This window comes from Blastomyces gilchristii (genome assembly GCF_000003855.2).
Source record: "Blastomyces gilchristii SLH14081 genomic scaffold supercont1.13, whole genome shotgun sequence".
In the NCBI taxonomy this organism is placed as follows: Eukaryota; Fungi; Ascomycota; class Eurotiomycetes; order Onygenales; family Ajellomycetaceae; genus Blastomyces; species Blastomyces gilchristii.
The window spans coordinates 114,265-136,663 of NW_003101670.1; the positions used below are offsets into that span (position 1 = coordinate 114,265).

A 22,399-nucleotide genomic window follows, 5' to 3' on the forward strand; every position below is an offset into this window, starting at 1 on the left:
GACTGTATTGATGAGATTCAGAGTGCTGAGTCAGCTCTCTATTCTTGCATCGTGGAGCTCCAGTAGGACTCAAGTGGTCCCGTAACCTCAAACCCCTTGCCTGCTTCTCTGCTATATCTAGCTCTGTAGTCTCATGGTGAGGTTTCGGGTCTCACATAGCACCATGTTCATCTGTAACCGGGTGATCACATAGTATAAAACCCTTCTTCCTCTATTCCTCCTTCAATTCTCTCTTCCAGAGCCTTCCTTACAACGACCAACTAGCACACTGAATTATTATTCCAAAGGTGGAGACCTCGTGTACATGGACTCATGGAGCATACCCTTCGTCAAGCTGACAAGTTCCACCAGTGACATCCAACGGAAAAAAAGAAAATTTTTCCCAGATGTGCCAGCCGAAACAATCACGCTCAACTCAAACCCCACGGCCACGGCCTGAGCCAGGGAACACGGGCGATTAGCTTCGGTCGATTCTCAATGATCAAATTTGTTCAATTCGATTCGGAATTATCCCACATATTTTCATAGATTCTTATCGGCTGTCGCGAAAAACCTGTCAAATTCTATTGAGATCCAGACTGCGATGAAATCCCCAACTGGATTGGAGGCCCTCCCCTCTGATTCCATATATTGATATGGTTGCTTGCTGAGAGATCATTGATTGTCTTAAGGACCTTATCAGCAAGGCTTGCGATTGCGTCCCCACCACCCCTGCCACTGCCGGGAATCTCTATGGGCGCTGATTCAAAACCGTTGCCTATGATGCTGCTGAAAAGGGCCTTGATTGGCGTTGTGGCGGACACTTTGATCGATTGAAACGATTGTTCCCAATAGTTCAGGTGCTGGCCCTCATTCACAACGGATTCAACCACTGCAGACGCCATAAACAGTCCCCGTTCAAGATAGGGGGCCTCCGTTTTTAGTATAGACATTATATTCTTTTGGATATTCCCATAATCCATAATTCCCTTAACGAGAAGGGTATTGTTGCCGGGTATGATGCCATTGAGCGTCACGAAGGCCTGTCCTATCTGGACATCGCCAATCAATATCTGCAAATACATATCGCCCTGTTTTTGATTTTCCCGAATGTCAGCACTTAGATCATTAAGAATATCGGGAGTGGATATTGTAAATTTCTACCAGAGTTAGGTAAACTGGGGTTACGTTGATCATGACCATTTCGGCTACCATATTGTAGCCTTCAGCATCAGGAAGATGTACTCTGACATCTCTTATACCGATTTGAGCAAAGTTGTCGAATGCTTTCTCACTATGAGCGGTTACCCGAGGGGAAAACAATAAGGAATCAGAGCCATGACGAGAGAAATAGCAAGAGCGGGGGAGGCTAATCTAACCCGGTAATTCAATAGCCCCATCGATATCAATCCATGTTGCCGGAATCGGGGGAAGGCGTATTTTTGCGCGTGTCTGACCAACTACTCTGAATGTTGGCTGATACACGACCTGTTCAACCAGCTTCGCAAATTCATTCAGATTTCCGAACTTTAACGTTTGGTTTACAAGCTCTATTCGCTCATTAGAGTGAAATACCATTTTTGCAAGATCGACTGTCGCAAGTGGAACTGTATAAAGCTGACTGTCCGGGAGGAAGAAATCCGCATGCATTGGATCGACAGAGATTTTGAACCTATCCGGGACTCGAATGTTGGTTGAGATCGCAAAGGATATGCTATTGTTGGTCGGATTTGTAAGGGTGACGCTATAGTCGGGAATTGGGGTTCTATATATGATATATCGTCCGAATGCTGGAGCGCCCCATACGAGCCTGTACAATCTGTCAGTTTGTTCCTAGCTTGTGGTGAGAACAAGTCCATATCTGGATTTATCAAGACCTACATAACTGCAGACCCCATGGCCATGAGCACCACTCCAAGAATACAATAGCTGACAAGATGCGAGGAAATGTGAGAATTTCCAAAACCCCTTTTGCAAAAGTTTAGTTAGATGGCCTAGCTCACCTTGGGGATTGTCAAAAAAGCTCACTTTATTTTCTTTGTCTCCTTTCGCCCTTCCCCTGGTGGTACATCTTTTATCGCTTCATTCGATCCTTCGCTTTTACTTTCTTCATCTTTTCTTTTCACTTCTTTTTCTTGACCTCTTGCTCCAACATTGACCCTGCTGGACCTTGCTTCAGTTTTATCTCCCATCCCATTCCTCGGCTTAGGGGACTTACAGGCGATTTGCGAGGGACCGGATATCAAATTTAGCATCGACAATACATAGGGCTCCCTGTGAATGGAAATGTGCTCAGTAATTTGCCTCCTTGATATGAAATACGAAGCGAGGCGACACAGAGCAGAGGGAATGGCCACACTTACAAAAAGCGCACTTGCCAGCCACGCGAGCATGCACAAGAATGAAAATGCTGTGGAAGCTTTGTAAGGGGCGCACCCTATCTTACCATCAGGTCGGAAACCATAGCAATCTGATTCAAAGAACTAGAAATAAGACTGTTGAGCCAGTGTTCACTACTGCAAAGTCGACACAAGAAAGGGGGATGGCATAACAAACTTGAACTACCATGGCGAACGCAGCAGCCACAGACCAGGCCAGTGTCCAAACCAGATCATACACAAAGTTTGGGTATGGCGGTACCATCGATCCCAGGATGGTCAGAGCTGACAAAACCTCGATGTATATCAGGAACTCCACACTAGATGCGCTGTTTTGAATAAACGTGGCCCCGAGGCCAAGCACAACGACCGACGACGATAACACTCCGAACCTCGCGATGCACGAAAGCGTGGTTAAAACCATAGCAGCTAGGGGGTATTCAATAGGTATGTATTGCAGTTTAACCCTACCTCTAGCCGATTTTGCCAGCCGTTAAGAAGAATCAATGCTGGTTACTGTGTTGTTGACGACATATTTTAAGAGAGACGCTAATCATTCCTCTTTGGATATCTCCATGTCATCTGGTGGCTTTTGTAGGGGCCGTTGTCGTTGATTGCGTAGAGTGAATGGAGAGTTGAAGTATACTCCTCCTCACAGTGGACACACGACATTTTTGAGCCTCATACCTTTCGTCAGCAACGCTCTAATCTGAAATTCCAGAGGAAAAGCCTTTGTCCAGTACATCTTAGCCTGCAAAAGGAAGGGTAAAGAAAACAATCTGGCTATATAGGTATCCGCCCTGGCTCTAGCTAGTGATAATTGACGAGTTCAATTGATATGAAAAGCAAGTCAGAAAATGAGAAGATCAAAATGGTAACGTAGTCGTAACAGACCTACGTCCAACAAGCAGCCCTTAGAAACTGTGCTTGGTGCCATACGACCATGATTTAGATCATTGAAGATAAACGGGAAAGGAAAAGCCTGGATATATATAGTTTAACGATTATAAAAGCGTGCTATTTATTCATCAAAAAATTATCATTATCACAAGTCATAATTTGTGATGTTATATACGAGAGCCCAGAGCCCAGTCAGTCACAGTAATAGGGGCATAATATAGCTTGTTAGGGGAGCTGTGAGAATCTCATGTCTCAAGTCGTTTTCCCACGACGGGAGCATTGGTGCCTCCGCCGTCAGCGTGAGGAAGGATAGAAGAGAGTCATTTAGTTGTTCCCAAGATGGCCTCCCAAGCCGTTTCGCGATCTTAAGCATTCTCCCAACAAACCAAGGGCGTTCGGAGGGAACAGGTTCAGCCGCGGGCGTTCCTGTTTCCTGCGATGAGAAAACTAGGGGCTCATAACCATCACTAAGCCAAACGTGTCGTCGCATTCAAGAAGGGTTTGTAGAAGGGCTTCAACAGAGGTGCTGACATCGACTTCGCTGGTTAGAAGTTTGCGTTGTAGGTCATTTAGGAAGGATATGATCGGTTTTCTTTCACCTGGGATTGAGTAGCGGATTCCGGGTTGAAATGTTGAATATCAGCTTGGAATTGTAGGATTAAGGGCTCAGCGGGAAGATGTTTGAGTGAGGGAGAGCTGTTCGCAACGGCGGAGGAAGGAAATAAATTCCTCGCATTGAGAGCGGATTTCGTTAAGGCGTGTAAATAAATGATTGATTTCCAATACTTACCATTTGACTCGAAGAGCTCCGCATGTTTGCAGGGGTATCCTCGTAGAAAAACGATGGTTCTTTCGTTTCGTAACCTGCGAGGATATAATCTTGCCAATTAATTAACATAGCCATTCTCTGATTTTGTTGGAATGCAGCTGGTCCTCCCCTGGCACGGATCTTCTGCATTGCGGCACGCATATGAATCCAACTGATTGGTTTCCGCTCCGGACGAGAGTCAAAATCTTCCACTGCAGCGCAACTGAGCGTTGCAGAGATGGCGGCATCCGAAACATCTGTGGGATGCTTCTCAAAATTCTTTCGCAACATCTCTATTCCACGTGCACGGTGAACAAGAGCCGCGCGCTTCTCAGACAACCCCTTTACCCACGCTTGTGTATTTGCAGCATGAACGAGAATAGTATTCTGGAATGTAAGATCTGCTTTCATAGCTACTGGTATGAACACCTGCAAATACCAATTGTGAGCATTTGGTGACCTTGTATGGAAACCGTACGAACATGAAGGCATGATGTTAGCGTAGAAATCGAACAACATCTTCCCTTCTTCGTAAGCGAAATTGGCAAACTATCAAATGGATCAGTTCGCGCGGCGCTTAGCTGCGTCTGCGGAGTAGGTGACGCAGAGTTTGAGGAGGACCATGTAGACAAACTACACGATTCGGACGATCCGGTAACTTATTGCTTTGAAATCTGGGATCATTTGCCTGAGACTGATACTTGTCTCCCCCATGCCCAGGCCAAAGGAGGCGATTCCCAAGGTCTGTGACCCGCGAATGGGCTCCATGAAGATGATATTCCCCGTTTATCGAAATAATCAGCACCAAATCCCAGTCCAACTTGATCCGCGATTTCTAAGTCCTGGTATTCCCCGTATGTGTTATGGTCTGGCAACGGCAGTTGCGTCAACTAAAAATCCGGGTGTATCAACAGACGATTCTCTCCGCCATCGCTAAGGCCCCTCGCATGTCCAACGCTCCCTTTCCCTTTCTGCTCACTTGGGGCTTGCCTTCGTGCTCTGGCACGTCTTACATGCCGCTCTCCGCGCTGGGGTTTGTCTTCCCCACTGGTGTCGATATCCGCATCGCCTTCACCATCAGTGTCTGGTTGTTGTTGCTCTTGCCATTTTTTTTGGCGCGCACATTCTAACATGACATGACACTTGACACTAGCCAAGCTTTTAGGACTGCTTGTAGATGCATCGATAAACTTATATCGCATTGCGAAATTGGAGGGACGTGCTGAGGGAGGAGCGGCAGAACGTGACGGCTCCTTCGCAGGTTCGGACATGGCAACCATGATTGTCATTATCAAATGTGGTGATGTAGTTGGCTGTCATTTGGATAAAATTCAAGGAAAGAAGGGATGGAACGGATATATGTTCTTCGTGATGTTCTATTTAGAACAGAGCGGAACAGAGCCTGCGGGAAGGCTAGATGGGACGCAACAACAATTAGCAGTAAAAATCAAAGAATGAATTAACTACCTGCGAGCGGTGCGATGGAGATCATAGCAGCATTTGACGTTCCATGCTAGAGGATAGTATCATGATACGAATAACTTAGATATCCCACCCCTACTATCTACCTCTTGGAAACTCGATCAAATTTGTCCATTTGGTTAATTGATGCATCAAAAAGCGGACATGCTTGACCGCACCCCCCTGCTACCCAGCGATTCCAAAAGTCCTCAGGTCTGATTTGACTGGTCTGGCGACTTGGGTGTATAAATAACGGTCTATTTATGGCGGCCGATGAGCGCAGGAAGAGAACGGCGGATTTAGCAACCATGGTGAAAGCGTTCCCGATAGTGGTAATCCGTAGCACACTCATGGACAATTAAATTAATCAATTTTCTCTTATTCGGTTCTATATCTTTTTACATCCCGCATTTTTGTGTCTCATGAGTTTGCTATTAGGCCACTGGGGCAAAAGAGCTCAATCACCATCAGTGTGCACTGATGGGAGAGGGGCTCCAGCCCACGAAAAGCGCTGCCGCCAGGCAAGTTAAATAAGCGACCGCCGTGAGAGCTCTCAGACCTGCTCCGCGATCAATCCTGCGCCAGACAGAGCTTCACACCCAGACACTCCGCTCGCCTCAGGTCAACGGCTTCCTTCTGCAGCTCTCTGTCGTTGTCCTCAATAGAATACTATCTACTCTATGTACTTGAACTCGAACACGAACTCGAACAAGCTTCTATCCTTCCGATGCCAACCATACCCAGTCCTCCAGCTGCGCAGACCAACTCTCTGTGTACATCCACATCCACCCGGGCTTTCTCAGCATACAAAGCTGTTCAGAGTGCTAGGATTTAATATTGCTACTCAAGGCGTCTAAGCCATTATACTTGACGCCAGAAGTCAAGCGCCTCCAGAGCTGCACAAGTCGCGTCGAACCTTCCCTTGACCTCCTTCTCCCTCCAATAAATTCACAACCCAACATTTCGCTTTCCCGCACCCTAGAACAGCATTGCCATGTTCCGCGTTCACCCTCTTTACAAAATAAACGAATCCTGTTAGACAGAGCTGGCCCCTCTCCATCATCCCACGTGCTGCCCTTCGAGAAATTCCGCCACTGTCAGTCACTTAGATATCGTTCGCAGAAAGCAGCGGCTTCGTAATACCAGCTACCTACGTTAAAAGCGGTATGGATATTGACGCAGATGGATCCCCTCCAAGAACGGTGGCAAGCACGTTTACAGACCTAGATGTCAATCCTTATGAGACAAACGCGGAAAAATTACCACAATCGGACCGATTTCTAGCTCGACATCCTCACTGCGGCCGTTACCGCCCAGGCATTAGCGATTTCAAACCCGACCCAGTTCACTGCAACTCTAATAATGACGAGTCGCTCCGCTACTGGGAAGCTGTTCTGGCCAAATGCGACGAGAAGACGCGTATCAGCATCCCAGCAGCTGGCAAGAGAGATACATTTGCATTGGGGAGTGTGATTGTGAAAAGTGACCACATTTCTACAGAGTCGACCGGGGACTACAGCATCGCAGATGAAAACGAAGCCCAGGCTATCAAGGTAGCAGAGAATATCCTTCCAGATATCCAATTGCCACAGATATATCTCAGAACCAAAATTAAGGGTCGCGACGTGCTTGTTCAGTCTCGCATCCCGGGGGTTTCGTTGGAAGTCGCATGGCCTTACCTTACCAGACAACAAAAGGAAAGCTTCAAGAGACAAGCGCGAAACATAATACGAAAAATTGACAGTGCCAATGATGGTCGAAGTAGTCCGTCCTACGTTGTCAAGGGAAGCAAGCCAAAAGAGGAACACCGGTTGCAGCAGGCGGAATACGACATCCTCTTCGGATCTGCCTCCGCTTCGAACCAGACTCTAGCTTTTACCAATAATAATATGGCTCCCGCTAATATCATCGTAGATAACGATACAATCGTCGGGCTTGTTGGGTGGTATAATGCTGGCTACTTCGGTTGGGATCGAGCCAAAACTATTCATAGTAAAATCCGATGCCTTGATTCCGCCGACGTCTCCTCTGACGGTGGCGTATCGATACCAGATGCGTTTTGGCGCGATCTTTACGATATTTCTGTCAGCCATTCCGCTACAAGTAATCTACTCGAGTTGAAACCTGATATCAAAACTGAGCCGCCCACTCCAACCTTAGAATCTATCCCTAGCAGTTCGACAGCTGATATCCCAGTGCAGACGAAAGAGCCATGGACACCCAGGAAGATTACAGACCTTAAACGTGAATCCATATCCCGCGCTTCATCCACGGAGCGTTCGTCTCCGGCAACATCAACCAAGGCCGCAGGTCCTAGTCCTGGCCCAAGCACGAAGAAAAGACCGGCGTCCTCCACCAAAAAGGGAACTTCTACCAAAAAACCTACTACTAAGAAGCGCAAGTTGAATCCAAATGACACTGAAAGAGTAGATGGTACGGCTTCGCCGCTTCGGCGATCAGCAACACCGGTATCATCGCGTGCCAGCAAGGCTCCAGCTGCGAAGAATCGGAAACAGAGTTCGTTGTCCGTTGCGGGTTCTCCAGCACCGGAAAGTAAAAAGGCAGCAAAAGCAACCGAACCTCAGGAAGAGGAGGATGACGTCGATGAAGTTGAAGATCCGTCGGAGCTGTTTTGTATTTGTCGTAAACCTGACAATCATACTTGGATGATTGGTTGTGATGGCGGATGTGAGGATTGGTTCCATGGGAAGTGTGTCAAGATCAAACAAGAAGATGCTGATCTGATTGATAAATATATTTGTAAGTACTTCACCCGTGTTGTTTCCATCCCATTTGTGGGCCATAGCTGACATCCATAGGTCCTACCTGCGAATCAAAAAATGGAACCCATACGACTTGGAAGCGGATGTGTCGTCTCCCAGGCTGTCGACGACCAGCCCGTATTTCAGGGGGTATGGTCCCCAGCAAATATTGCAGTGACGAACATGGCCGAGAGTTTATGCGGCAGAAAGCTTCGCTCTCAAAACAGGGATCGGCCGCTGGACTTGCATCTGCTGCGAAGATGTCAGCTTCGAACAGTCGTTCGCGAGGATCATCAGTAACCGTTGGAAAACGCTTTCAAAAAGGAGTTCATCGTGATAATACAGAAGCAGAAGTAGGCCAGCCGGAACTCGGCACATCAAATCCCAATGAAGAGGATGAAGAGGACGAGGATGACATTGAATTAGACGAAACCGAAGCGGACAGTGGGCAAACCGAAGACCTTGGCAGTAGAGGTGGTGTTCTTACTAAGAATGACCTGAAAGCTGTCGTCACGGGAGTGAAATCTGCACTGGATTTTCGTGAACTGGGCGACAACATCCTACCTCCATCTGTGGCCAAAAGCCTAACATCATCGAGTGACATTCCTGGAGAAGATTCATTGTCTGAATCCAAAGCCAACATAGCGCCTCAAGACCTTGATCACATCGACTTGGATCTCGATACTCGTCACATCCAGTTCACAACCAATGAACGCCAGCATCTCCACAACCTCCGTAGGAAACGAACAGAACTCCGCAACCAGCTCGAAATGCTCCAAGACCGCGACACTTTCCTTACTATGATTCGCCAACGCGCAAAAACAATCCTTGAGCACCTTCGCCAGGCGGACCCCAAAAGCAGCACGTCCGCTTGGAAAGATATCTGCGGGTATGATTCTCGCCTTTCATGGTCTGATGACGAGTTCAATGAGTGGAGATGGTCAGAAGTGGGAAAGAAAGCGCTTCGGTCTGGGGTTCTTGAAGCTGCTGATTCCGGAAATGATGGTGGCGGGGATGTTGAGATGCAAGATGTCGACGGGAACCGTAACACTGTTGATAGGATCGCTCGCGGCGTTTGTCTCAAGAAACGCTGTGAGAGGCATAGACAGTGGGTTAAGGTACAGCAGCAAGACATGCAACACGAGCAAAGGGTTGCGAGGGAGGAGCTGGAGAAATGTGAAAACGATACTAAGGATGTTATTGGTCGGATGGTTTTGCGGGTCGTTGGAGATAAGGATAGTGGGAATCCTGCCAATGTCCCTGCTACGCCGGCCGCTACCGCTGTGACCTCTACCTCTGGAAATAAGAAGGATGTGGACGGGAAGACTACGGTCGGAGGATAATGTTGGAAATCAAGTCTCTATGAATTAAATTGCATTTATTCTTAGGGATGATGAAATAAGGCGCAAGATTTCTAGACACCGTTTCTCCCGAAGATGATGCCGACGCCGCTATCTGATGATTCGGTTATTTATATTCGTATCCTGTGTGGTTGAGGTGGCTGGAGAATCAATATTGCTTTTGCTTCTCACTAGGTCCTTCAGGGGTTGGCGAAGGCGAGAGGGTTCGATGATCAACTTTGTGTGCCAGTTCTCCAATGGTCAGTCTACTGATAACAACACCCTCCTGCTATGGCTGCGGAATATAATGAGCCAGCAGGTCTCTATTGACTACCAGACGAAAAGGTGCGCGTTGAGCTTGACGAGAATTGGATCGAATTCGTGACGCCTGAATCATTGAATAGCAAGTAAGCAACGTGCGGTACCGAAATAATAGAAAGCTCCACAAAACAACTGAAGCAATAGTTTATTTAACATTGCAAAAAAGAATTAAGAAACAGAAAGGGACATACCGTAAACAAGAACAAACGCAAAATACCACCGGCAATACCCATCACCAAGGCTTGTCGCTACCAGTGGCCATGTATCGATCCAAGCTCTTTTTGACGTGCCGGTTGATATCTCTCGCAGCCAACTCGCTCTCTTTATGATGATAATATCTCGTTACCCCGAAGCCATATATAATGCCATCAACATGCGCTTTGTCCAACATAGATGCCACACGCTTGCTGTCGCCGATCTGGCTAGTCCAGCCAAAGACTCTCCGGACAAGACCCTCCTGCCGAGCCTTCGCTCCATTCCTCAACCTAGTGCAAGTCTTGTGTCCATCCTCTGTACAATTTCCAAATCCCTTGTGAAGTTCCGTATAGCCATAATCCATTACCCTCTGCGCAGGTTTTACTCCGCTCCCCTTCTTCTTGTAGACGTTCAAAACTTTGTCCACCTCACCGCTCAGACATACCGCCTCGCCATCCTTCAGGTTGCCTTGAATGTAATTGAAACCGGCAGAATCGGTCGCGCCGGCACCGTAGAAGCCGTAGAGAATGCGCACACCCGCAGGCTGCAGGTATTTCTGCGCCAGTTTCTGTAGCGACTGCATGGAGCATTTCTGGCTGCTCTTGCACTTGCTGGGATCCAACACGTCCTTGTTGCAGGATTTTCCAGAGCACATGTTCGGGGTCTTGAGGTCCAGCCAGACGAATGCGATGCGCTTGTTCTCTTTGGCGATCGCTTTGAACATAACCTCCAGCGAGTCGCCCCATGACTTGCTCCGGATGTCATGGTCTGCCCACCACCCTTCTTTGTACGCGGCAATGTCGACCTCGACCGAATTGGCGCCATGTGCGATGGCATCTCTGAGACCCCTTCTGTCCAGGACCATGTGAGCAATGGCGTATGTAGGTCTCCTTTTTCCGACTCGCCCGCCAACTGCAAGCTCAACTGGAGAACCGAAGACGAGGGGGACTGCTATGAGAACGCAGAGAAAAGCGCATATTGTGTGTATTAGGGATCGCATTTTCTAGTTCAAATTTCGTTTTCACGGCTAAAAATAAGCGTATAGAAAATAGCAGTTTGGTTATGAACAAGGCCGCATAGACGGTGTTGATATGTTGTTTCTTGGAGCATTCAGCTGTCCAGAAAAACCAAGGCGATTTATATCATTTGATTGTTAAAGAGCGACGATCAATGAGAGAAATAAAAAAAATAAAAATAAAAATAAAAAAAAAAAAAAAAGGGGGGGGAGATGATAGAATAATGCCTATAACTCTCCATGGCCGCTTCAGCCCCCATGATAGACACATTGATGCTCCATCCGTGAACCTCCTAGCAGGGTACGGAAAAGGTAGGATTTGCGGATATAAATAGTTTTTAGGCACGGAGGAATGTAATCTAGTTATAATAACTGAGTCAGCCATCTTCCCATCATTTTGTATGTTTATAATCAAATATAACAACAATCACATAAGAAAAATAGATTAAGTATATGAAGAATTTTTTATAAACCAGCTTTTATATATATGAGCAGTATATTCAATAGTGTTATATATACTATAGCTGTTGCGCTGGTTGGAAGGTAAAGGGTCATGCAGTTCTCGATAGAACTGTAACTATTTCTGACGCGATCTTAGCTAACTACTCCACCTGGTGGATGTAGAGATAGTTATATCTTAGCGGCCTTTTACCCACAAGGTCGCCCTTAATAATAGTTCTTTTCTTGGTTTTGTCATAAGAGGGGGGGGGGGGTTATGTATTAATTTTCTCATAAAAGTGTCGACACATGTCTTTATTTCTTTTCCAGTCCAGATCTTCATAAATCACACCACCGTCCAACTTCGGCCCCAACCCTATGCTTCGCCACCTCGATAACCATTTTCTCCTGGATTTGGGAAACTAGGAGATGCACATCACAGCCTTGGTCGAGCGAGCGTGCTAGAACAGAGAAGTAGTAAGGGGTTGGTGACGCTTTCGAGAGACGGCCCACACCCCTCGGGATGTTGGCAAAAATAGAACGCACAGCGACCTCTGGGGAATATTGTCGCTGTTGTTGCAGCTGACCACTTGCTGGCTGGCGAGGTGGTTGCTGGCCAGCATCTGTGTCGTGTGGTGCTGGAGTAAGAGTGGCCGTTTGGGCTGAGGAGGCTGCTGAGCGAATATGTGGCAACGCGATAGAATTAACAATGATAACAGATAGGAAAGAAGCGTAGGTTCGTGAGAGAACAGTCAGCGTCCGTAGTAATGGGATGAGGCGGGCGTGGCCGGCTACGGGGTTGGATCTGCGAATGATCTCTTCGAGTGATTGGTCTATACCTTCGATAAGGAGGAGGACCGGTGCGGAGTAGCTGTGCCCCTTTTCTTTCTTTTCAGGGTGCGTTTTTTGCCGTTGCTGGAGTTCAAATAGGATATCTGATATCTGAGATACAGCCTCGAGCAGTTCGTCGAAGTCATAGACACGGCGAGTTTGGATATTCTCCAGGATGGATTCGATGTTTTCTGGTGCGAGGTCTGGCAGTCGCTGCTGCAGGGAAGAGTATAAGACATGAGGCGACAGGGGCCGTGAGTCGAAATATTGTATCACAAATGCCTTTGGGAAAGCTTGAGAGGTCGGATATTTGCAAAGTAGAGTGGTCAGGATGTGTTGCCAAAACTAGGGTAGTTGTTAGCTTCTCTGATGTAGATAGCATGGCATGTTCCGGATCACAGGGTGATTGATAGCTCTATTGTGCCTAGCCAAAAGAAATTTTAAAGAGGAACAAGGCCGGAAGGAAATAGGTCACCAACTTCATTAACCCAGGGTCTGATATCGTCTCCTACCCCCTCTCGCGAACCGTTCACAGCTGCGGGCTGGAGCCCTGATATCCCAATGACCATGCCACAGCTCAGAACAGACTTGTTCGGCGTGAGTGAGATCCCTTCTTCTATGTCCCTAGTTAGGTCCCATAAAGCACTCTCCACCCTTCCAGGCTCCTCTTGACCAGAATGCCTATTGTCATTACTCCTCTGAAATGACGAATCTAGCAGCGTGGAGGCGAGAATTGGGGGAGCCGGTGCAGGCAAGCCCGTCATTGTATATGTCCTTAGGTAGCCTCTCGCTCTTGGAAGTTAGGCTTGCGGAGACCAGAGAAGACAGGAAGTTCAATCCATTAATCAGGTAAAGAGGTTCTCCTGTTCCTGACTTTCCATCTTCGTTGTTGAGGAGAACTCGTGCGCGACTCGGTTTCGTTCTGATATTGGTCAAACACTACAAAACCTTTCAGCTGGATAGTTATTCGATAACTACTCTTCTCGTTAATTATGTATGAACTCAGCCTTCCAGTTCCAATCTGTCTGCCACTCTGAAGCTCAGTGATTTGATTTGCATGTTCCCACATTCCTCGGGTTAGTTAAATATTCAAGTTGCAATATCCACCCCGCATTCCCCACACCTTGCCACGCCCTTGTTACGCAATTGTAGTATGTACATGTACTGTGCATTAACTACTGGTCAACATCTATGTGTAATCGAAGAATCCAAGCAAAACTTGAGTCGCGATAGATGCACTATTTGTTGATGATAGATATTTATTTTTGACCTAAATAGCTGAAACTTCAGTGAGAACTGGCAACTTCTTTCATACAAAGCCGGCTGACTCAATTGCTACATCGTTGAGTCTTTGAGAAACATAACACCAAAGCAGAAAGACGCTGCTTGCATTCTTATACCTCGATCAAAAAGCTCATAAAAAGAAAGCCCAATATGAGCCCCACCGCCATTACAGAAATCACCGTTCCCGTGAACAACCCCGTTGCAAAGTCTCCAGAAGACCAGAAAAAGACTCAACATGTTCACGGGGGTGAAGGCTTAACAGCCCTCCAGGCTATCTCACATGGCGGAATCGCCCTTCCAGGTAATCCTTATATCTTTCGACTATTCAAATGATATCCGCTCCTCCTCCCCCCTCCCCCCCCGGGCGGGGGGGGCGCAATGGTGCATACATATTTATATCAACAAAAACCTAATCAACCCACTCGCGCAGGAATCCCCAGCTTCACCTCCCACGAGCTGAAACGCCAATGGCAACTCGAGCACATGGCAGGTGCCTTCCGCATCTGGGCCCGCCACGGCTACACAGAAGGTCTGTCCGGCCACATCAGCGTCCGGGACCCCGAGCACGCCAACGCCTTCTGGACGAACCCCCTAGCCGTGCACTTCGGCATGTTAAAAGCCAGCGACATGATCCTCGTCGATCTCAACGGGACCGTAATTGGTGGTAATCGCTCGCGGCCCGCCAACGCTGCCGGCTTCCTCATCCACGCCGCCGTGCACAAGGCGCGCGAGGACGTGCATGCCGTCTGCCATGCGCATACCATCTACGGGAAGGCGTGGTCATCATTTGCGCGCCCGCTGGAGATGCTGAATCAGGACGCGTGCAAGTTTTTCGGGGCGCATAGCGTGTATGAATCGTACGGCGGGGTGGTGTTGGCCGCGGAGGAAGGGGATTTGATTGCCAAGGCCTTGGGGAATGGGAAGGGGTGTATTTTGATGAATCATGGGCTGTTGACGGTTGGGGGCACGGTGGATGAGGCGGCGTATTTGTTTGGGTTGATGGAGCGGAGTTGTCGGGTGCAGTTGCTGGCGGAGGCAGCTGCTGCGAACGGGTGCAAGAAGGTTCTGATTTCGGATGAGGAGGCGGCGTATAATTTCAAGGTGGAGAGTGACCCGGAGTATTTGTATCGCGAGTTTCAACCTGATTATGAGTATGAGGATATGTTGTGCAATGGAGCGTTTAAGAATTGACGGAGATCATATAATCCTGGGGTTCTCTAAAAATCGAGCAGTTACAGCGGGTAGACTACCAGACAAGACGGGTGTGGTGAGTCGGCCATTTGAGCAAATATGAAAATTTTAGATACTAAATTATTATCTACCCTATACCATCTATATAAATCCATAAAAGCTATCGGTCAGCGCCATAGAAACCTTTTTGTAAGAATGAAAGTAGGTCCAGAAAGGCTGTGTGTGGTGGAGGGAGTGGGGTTGGGAACAAAGAGAAATCAGCCTGGCAAGGATAGATTTGGTAATAAAACTGACTACATCAGTAATATTATATACACACAAACATGGAAGCGCTTAGTACTGTACAATTTAAAAAAAAAAAAGGGGGGGTATGTTGGTATAGTTAACCGCAAAAGAAAAATAAAAGGAAAAAAATTGGGAAAAAAAGGCCAAGAAGGATGCAGAAAAAGAAGCATGTAACGAGAAGGAACCTATGGTTTACAAGAATTGGAGGACTACGCGAAGTTAAAATGATCGAGATATAGGAAAACAAAAGAAATGAAAATAAAAGGAAGGCTTGGATGAAGGAATAGGTAAAACCTCAAACTCCCTAAAGGAAAAAATATGCATGATGATGACTAGTCTGTCAAGAAATAAAGACAAAATAATTAAAAAGGGGACGAAAACAACGGGAGGGCCTGGAAGGAAGAGGCGCAAAAATTAATGCCCAAAAATAGAAACTATGAGGAACAAGCCCAGGGGTGAAGAGAAGATAAACAGTCCTAGCTGATAGAAAGGGTCAGCTAGTCTAATAAGGCGGTCGCGCTATGTTTCCCCTAGTTCCGCTTCCCACCCTACCAATACTGCGAACTTGGGACGAATCCCGATTTCTGTTGCCACGGTAGTAGCCGTTATCATCCATAAGATATGGTTGTTCGCTAGATGGCTTGGAATGAGAGGAATACGGTGGGTGGGCTTGAGATAATAAGCCATTTGCCCCCTGATCCCCTTCAGGACCGTCTATTAGACCTTCAAGCAACTTTTCCATGTCAACGCGACGGCCCAGGCTGATAGATCTAGGTCCACGGGAGGAGAACGGCCTGTCGTCACTGGTGGAAACAATCTGACCGGCATCATCAGCATACCCAGAGAGGTTGGGGACGCTAGGAGTGTGTAGTTGTTTTGATCGCGACTTCTGCCTAGTCAACGATCTGCTTTGTCGTGGTGTAACACTGACAATATGTTGACCTTTCGTTGCTGGTCTGGCACGAGGCTGAGATGGGGCTGTTGAGGGGCGGTCGAGGGCACTTCGTGAGTGTGATGGCGATGCACTTGAGGAATCAGTCGGGAACCTGCCCGGTAGTACAAGGGCAGCAGGTAAGGGAGGGACAGGTGGGATGTCGTTGGAAATCTTCCGGTTTAATGAGTCAAGGTCTTTCTTGTCATCTTTCTTTTCGCCACCTATGCCGTTGGTTTGGTTGGAAGCGGACGCCTTTGGAGTTTCCGACCCCTCTCGCCGGGAGTGAGGCCTAATTGATGAAGAACCAGCACCGGTCATACCGTCAATATCGGATGTAGAAAATGTATCGCTGAGCATACTTTCTGCGCTCGATGCACCACTTTCAATCCCCCTAGATAAGCTCTGGCGGCCGCGAAGAGGACTCGACTGGCGGACATTGCTGCTGTTCACTACCGACAAAACCCGCCGAAGCTCGTTGACTTTTACCGTCGAATCACGACTCGAACTTGCAACCGATGTGCGAGATTCTGTTGGAATACTCTGGCGGCGAAGTTTCTGTAGACCATTCAACCCGCCCGTAGCTTCGGGAAGGCTGGAAAGACGCGTATCCTCATGCTGTTGGGGTGGGTGAGCCGGTATAGTTTCGGCCTTGGGAGGGGACGCATTCCCATTCTTGTATCCATTTACCGCAAAATAATTGCGTGTTCCCGAAGTACCAGTTCTAGAACCACTAATCGATGATGACTGCGCTTTTTCTGTAGCCATAGCAGCCAGACATTCCTCCTTCGACCATGGCGTTACCATGCGCTCCTTTACAATCGTTGGAAGTCGTTCTTCTGGTGGAACTCTCCCTGGCGCAGCGCTTCCCTGCCCGAGAACTGGCATCGAAAACACACGGCCAGGAGAACTGGCTGGGCTGGTTGCGGGCGACTTAACGACGGTATTGTAGTTATTTTCGATTTGGTCAACAAGCTCAGATAGGCCAATGAACGGTGAGTACATGCGCCAGTCGAGTTGCAATTGAACATTATGCTTGGAAATCGGTTGGGCAGAAGGAACAATGTAATTTAGCTGTCGAGGTGGGAGCTGAATTTTTTCAAACCAGATGCCTCTCTTCTTCCGCCTGGAAATTTCGCCAAGGATATTATCGCCAACTTTCGTTGTCTCGAGGTCGAATTTTTCAACCAATGCCCAGAGATATCCATGAATTAAACTAGAAACGTTGAGTCTAGCAGCTGGCGAAATTGACTCATCGTTGGATAAAAAGTCATCCTGCAATCTCATTATCATAGGTAGTCCATATTTGGCGGCATTGACCCCCATATTTTCCACTAGATTAGCCAACAGAAGGTGTAAAAGCATTATATCGGATTCCACCTCAGCAGATTCAGTTGCAATATCGTAAACCGTCAAGTGGAGGAGCTGAAGAAAATTAGACGTAGCTATGGCAGCATCCTTGTCCCGCTGAGATACTGTCGAAACGACTTTCCTCGTCAATTTGTCGGATGGGTCAGAAATATCACGCCTAGCACCAATTCTGGACGTTCGTTTCGTTTCCAATGTCGCCCGCAGGTCATCCTTCGTAGTTTCTAGTTGCAACCAGGAAAGAAATGCATCAACGTAGGTATGTGCAACCTCGCGGTCCGGGTCTCGCAGAAGCCACTGGGTGCCCTCCCATACCCATATGTTGACTCGACTTCGCGAATCAGCTCCAGCTGCGGTCATAGACTTGCGCAGATTGGCCAGCAAGACGCTCTTGATGCATCTCAAAGCTACAATTCGAGCGGCCGGGAAAGAAAAGTACGCATCCCCACCTACATCTTCCGAGCTGTCAACGGCATTATTTGCAACGCCTTCAGCTTCATTGTTCGAAAGTTCGGATGCTGGAGACGGCCTTAGTCGCGTAATAACCGTACGTATCATGTCGGAAACCTGATCAGCGTAATAAATATGCGTAGCCAAAGACCCGATGCACTTTTGTAGGAGCTCCACCAATTCCTGGCGCGCGTCCCAAGGGATGGTGGTTTGGGTGCCCTCCGTAGATTGTACATTATCGCCATTCGGCTCCCCGGGCGGCTCTTCACTGGCCTCTCCGACTTCTGGAAGATTATTGACATATCCAGAAGGTGCGCGGTGGTGTACCAATTTCATCGATCGACCCCCAAGCTGCAAAAGGAGAAGCAAGCGTTGAAGTAAGCTGATAAGGACGTCCATCACACTCAGCCCAATAAGATTGTTAGGAGAACTGAGTAACCAGTCCATCATCGATGCTAGGATCAACTGCGATTCTAATTTATCATCAACCATGCGGGTGCTGACGAGTTGCTCCATGGTTGCGACGAGAATGATGAAGCGGTCCTGCACTGGTGACCACTTGGCGATTACTTCCATCAAATTCGTAGCCCAGCTGCCACCAGCACCAACGGAATCCGGGTGTTGTTCCAGAGAGCAATGTCGCGGAGGCCGCTTGCTCACGATAAACTGTAGGATCAGGGTAGTTGCATTACGAATTTGGCCTCGATTACCACCCGCCGAGAAAATCTTCTCTAAGCACCGCAATGCCAAAACACGGACTTCCATTTCTTGCAACTTGTCTGCATCTGCAGTAGTCCCTGCAGCAGTAATGGGGTCTGCATCTGTTGTATCGGCGGTCCGAACAGTCGCGATGCTTGTTCTTCGTCGCCGTGCGTGCTCCCGTTCCAGTTTTTCTGAAGACAAAGCCTTTTCTTGCAAGGGAAGTAGGTTTTCGGTGGAATAAAGATTGTCCAAAATCACCGGCATCACGATGCTTAGCTGCTTGGTCCCGTCTAGGGCCAGAGCTTCAGAACTGACAATACTTTTAATAGCCCGCAAACCAGCGTTTCGCCATCGCAGCCGCATGGGAAGTGACAATCCCGCCATTGCTGGAGCTAGGTGGTCGGCTGAAGCCAACTGCGCATAACTCCTAACAACATTTCTATACAAGTTCACATATTCCTGATCCGCACCAAGGACCGTCATATCCTGGTGGCGGCAAAAGACATCGTAAGTCTCTATCGTCTCTTCCACCATCGGCAGGTCGTTTGAGCGGAGAACGGTATCGATTATTGTCAGAACGGAGAGCGCATATAGGGGTAGATCCCGTGGGACCTTCTCAATGAGCGCTGCGAGGATCTGGAGGGTAACTTGGACATTTCTAAAACGAGAAGAAGAAAAATGGATCAATAGTGGGAACAAGGCTTGAGTTGAGATTATTGCTCTATAGACAGCCAACGTACCCGAGCTTCATCCTCCAAACATCTCTAGCAGCTCTTTTCTCCAGAAATGCGCCAACCTTCTGGAGCTTACTTCGTCGCGTGCTCGCATAGTAGAGGAGATAACTAAGCTCTGACGAGTTGGGTTTGACCTCCTGAAACCCTTTCTGGAACCTTGGATAACATTTCAAGATCAAGACCTGATGTTTTGGTCGACACGACTGCTGGAGGGAATTCATTTGGGCAGCGGCTATTCTCAGTCTCCCGTTGCTTTATATGAATTTCTGTCTGCTTTCTCGTCCCGGACGGCAGAAAGGGTTGATGTCCGGTAGGCGTTGAAATAAAAAGGGAGCGGCGGGATAAAAAAGGGAATGCACTACTGGGTCCGACAGGTTCCTAGCAAAAAACAGCAGCTTCCAGCCTTGGACCAACGTTAAACAGTGACTGCTTGGTGTTGGCTCCTGCGGCGGAAGGACAGATTCACCGACGGAGGAGGTGATTCAGGGATGAGACGGCCAGAACGCGACGGGAAACGGCGGGCTGCTGGAGCAGCAGAGGATCAAGCCCAACCCAATTCAGACATGAAGAGGAGAGGCAGGATTCCAGAAGAGGGGAGAGAACAAACCCAGCGCTGTTCAACTAGGCCATCTGCATCCTGTCAAAGAAGTCTTGTTGGAGGGACTTTAGGGGCAAGTCGAGAGATCAAATAATTAAATTTTCCGAGAGATGTTTTTGGATTTGATGTCAGGCAGAAAAAAGCAAGCAACTAACTAAATCAAGTTATTATTATTTAACACAGGGTCAGATTACAAGTATGATACGGAACCATGGATACTTCTAGATGGCCCCCAAAAATAGGCTGATAACAAAACATGATTCATGTTTCAGTTATAAAGGCCAACAGAGGCAAAGGAGATTGGAAAATATTAATAACTCTTTCAAATTGAGTGCAAATTGAAACACTTTGTATTTCACATTGTAGTATTTACACAGTTAACTAATAAATTAATGACACATTTACCGTGCATCCTCACAGAGCTGTACTGTACTGTATTGTACTGTTACAAACAAATACATACACCCTCTGCAACAAGTGATGAAAAAAAGGTAGCCACGCCGCGAATAAATATAAGGAAGTTATCTGCAACGAACTCAAGTGACCGGCTCTTATCGCGTCCTCTCAGTTGTACTTGGTATATCTGACGGAATGGTCGGCTAGCTATCCGCGTCAAACCTTGGGAACCAGCGCTTCCTTGCATAAATCCATTATTACCCCACGAACTTGTGTTGACGTCGTCTCCCCCACTCTGGGGAACTGAACTGTTTTACGGAGCTTAAAACACACACCGTCCACTTCTAAAAAACCACTGTTCGCTATAGATTTCAGTTGATATCGGTAGAATAAAATACGAAACTGTCTAATAGTTCGAATTCCAAGCATGAGAGATAGAACAGGTATACACAGAGTGACATAAAATCTTGCTCGGAACCTCTGCTTGGTGTGGGCGCGTTTTCCCAGCAGTCCAAAGCCCGTCCCTATTGGTGAACTTGATCTTGGTTTCACAGCTCTCGCCTGGCCCAATTTCAATTTCCGACTGGCCGAGCAAGGATTATTGGGTGAAATTTCCCCGTTTTAGGCTGATCATTCAGACTGAATTTACCCCGGATGGCAAGGATGGAGGGGTGACGATGGAAGTGCCGGATCGGCTAGAGATGGCACTGTTTGCGCAAGGGCATCGAATGTGAAAAAGTTGATATACCAAGACTTGGGGCAATTGGTATCGTGTTATCCGGCGACCGGCGGGCTGCGGATTGATGTCTTTGTCGAGTTGTCGGGTAAAGGCGACACGAACAAAACCAAAAGGTGCCACAAATGGAAATTTTTTATCTTTTCCTTTGCTGTGCACCGTAGGCTTGTGTTGTCGGTCGTATATTCAACTGGTTGAACCCCGTCTGATCTAGTGGACCTTGCTTGCCTCGTCAAATCCGTGCACGAGGCTCGTGAATCCAGCAAAGGCCTTGGGCGTTTTCGTAGATGGTCATCGAGGTGGGGAGGATTGCCCAGCATTAGATATCGCGTTGCTATGGCCCAATCAGTCAGGCAGGCATATCGCTAGCAACACCATAACTAATTTTAATACATGTACAGTCCATGCGCATGTACTGTACATACATAGTTAGAGGTTGGCAGGTTCTTCTTCGCTTTTTCGCCCACTATTGCTCCAACGATTTACTATAACATCTCGGCATAAGCTGCATGTGACGCAGGATATATCCCACTGAGATCAAACCTCCATGACAGGGAATAATAGAAGAGAAAAGGCTGCTCATAGCCTGTTTTGCTTTCAAGTTCCAATCCCATTTCTGCCCTCAAGACCACCAGAACCAGTCAATTTCGCGGCGTCAGGCTCATTCTGCGCGGCTTTCTCATTATCATTCTCTCCAGCCCCCCCAGTGTCCCCCCCATGCGTGTCCCCTCCAGCACCCAACAGCGCCTCGATCACCTGTGGACGAATTACAGCCTGCCGGAAAGACTCGTCCTGCAGCAGCCGCAGTGCCCGTAACGTCGCGCCTGGATGTGTTAGAAACTGTACATACTCAGGGCGTTTCCAGTACGAGTATAGATAGGCGAGGTAGGCGGCGAATGCTTGGGCATCGGAGGTAGGAGAAGACGGGGAATTATCGCCAGCGGCGCGAGATGATGCGGAAGAGGTGGAAGACACCCCAAGGAGGTGAGGATATGCGACGGCTAGGTGCGAGATGTAATGAGGGTTCGCGAGGGAGAGGACGAATTCGAGCTCAAGTGTGAATCGAGGGTTTTCTACATTGGGGATGGGTGGGTTGGGAGAGTTCGTTTGAGCCATGGTGCAAGTAAATATCAAAGGCTAGACGAGTACTTCGTGAGATATCATACGATATCATACAGAACACCCCATTGAATTGCGTCGAAGATGTAAATGGTTGACACTTCTTGTTTGTTTCCACCAGGAGGCTAGGTTCGTCATCACGTGACATCAAACATTCTTGTCCAAACGATCTGGGAG

General features: G+C 47.9%; 8 protein-coding genes across 9 annotated transcripts; 2 read left to right on the forward strand and 6 right to left on the reverse strand.

The window, feature by feature from the left end:
* On the reverse strand, positions 1 to 2,172 carry BDBG_06217 (uncharacterized protein; the record flags this gene model as incomplete). Its single annotated transcript, XM_031722511.1, has 5 exons — positions 1 to 1,070; positions 1,144 to 1,265; positions 1,359 to 1,789; positions 1,861 to 1,947; positions 2,008 to 2,172. Coding segments are annotated over 5 exons (1,312 nt in total), but the record flags the coding sequence as incomplete, so codon positions are not given.
* A 1,281-nt stretch (positions 2,173 to 3,453) lies between these two features.
* Positions 3,454 to 5,354, reverse strand: BDBG_06218 (sigma-70 region 2 family protein; the record flags this gene model as incomplete). Its single annotated transcript, XM_031722512.1, has 5 exons — positions 3,454 to 3,690; positions 4,048 to 4,614; positions 4,700 to 4,809; positions 4,871 to 4,933; positions 5,045 to 5,354. 5 exons carry the CDS (start codon positions 5,352 to 5,354, stop codon positions 3,454 to 3,456), a joined length of 1,287 nt encoding a protein of 428 aa, XP_031579302.1.
* Positions 4,637 to 11,642, forward strand: BDBG_06219. Of its 2 annotated transcripts, XM_031722514.1 has the most exons (3): positions 4,637 to 4,919; positions 4,980 to 8,286; positions 8,346 to 11,642. In XM_031722514.1, exons 2-3 carry the CDS (start codon positions 6,693 to 6,695, stop codon positions 9,629 to 9,631), a joined length of 2,880 nt encoding a protein of 959 aa, XP_031579304.1. In that variant the 5' UTR covers positions 4,637 to 4,919; positions 4,980 to 6,692; the 3' UTR covers positions 9,632 to 11,642. The 2 variants fall into 2 exon arrangements, with proteins under 2 accessions (XP_031579304.1, XP_031579303.1); XM_031722513.1 differs by having other exon boundaries at positions 4,637 to 8,286.
* On the reverse strand, positions 6,067 to 11,315 carry BDBG_06220 (phospholipase D). The gene is made up of 3 exons (XM_002623326.2): positions 10,141 to 11,315; positions 7,764 to 10,016; positions 6,067 to 7,595 (listed from the first exon to the last, which is right to left on the reverse strand). The coding sequence occupies exon 1, from the start codon at positions 11,142 to 11,144 to the stop codon at positions 10,182 to 10,184; it is 963 nt and encodes a 320-aa protein (XP_002623372.2). The 5' UTR covers positions 11,145 to 11,315; the 3' UTR covers positions 6,067 to 7,595; positions 7,764 to 10,016; positions 10,141 to 10,181.
* Positions 11,365 to 13,633, reverse strand: BDBG_06221 (uncharacterized protein). The gene is made up of 2 exons (XM_002623327.2): positions 12,908 to 13,633; positions 11,365 to 12,773 (listed from the first exon to the last, which is right to left on the reverse strand). Exons 1-2 carry the CDS (start codon positions 13,190 to 13,192, stop codon positions 11,937 to 11,939), a joined length of 1,122 nt encoding a protein of 373 aa, XP_002623373.1. The 5' UTR covers positions 13,193 to 13,633; the 3' UTR covers positions 11,365 to 11,936.
* On the forward strand, positions 13,011 to 15,193 carry BDBG_06222 (L-fuculose-phosphate aldolase). Its single transcript, XM_002623328.2, has 2 exons — positions 13,011 to 14,013; positions 14,143 to 15,193. The coding sequence occupies exons 1-2, from the start codon at positions 13,863 to 13,865 to the stop codon at positions 14,901 to 14,903; spliced, it is 912 nt and encodes a 303-aa protein (XP_002623374.1). The 5' UTR covers positions 13,011 to 13,862; the 3' UTR covers positions 14,904 to 15,193.
* On the reverse strand, positions 13,655 to 20,215 carry BDBG_06223 (protein EFR3). The gene is made up of 2 exons (XM_002623329.2): positions 19,380 to 20,215; positions 13,655 to 19,297 (listed from the first exon to the last, which is right to left on the reverse strand). The coding sequence occupies exons 1-2, from the start codon at positions 19,592 to 19,594 to the stop codon at positions 15,691 to 15,693; spliced, it is 3,822 nt and encodes a 1,273-aa protein (XP_002623375.1). The 5' UTR covers positions 19,595 to 20,215; the 3' UTR covers positions 13,655 to 15,690.
* A 30-nt stretch (positions 20,216 to 20,245) lies between these two features.
* Positions 20,246 to 22,356, reverse strand: BDBG_06224 (RNA polymerase II mediator complex subunit Soh1). Its single transcript, XM_031722515.1, has one exon. The coding sequence runs from the start codon at positions 22,217 to 22,219 to the stop codon at positions 21,701 to 21,703; it is 519 nt and encodes a 172-aa protein (XP_031579305.1). The 5' UTR covers positions 22,220 to 22,356; the 3' UTR covers positions 20,246 to 21,700.
* Positions 22,357 to 22,399: the final 43 nt, after the last annotated feature.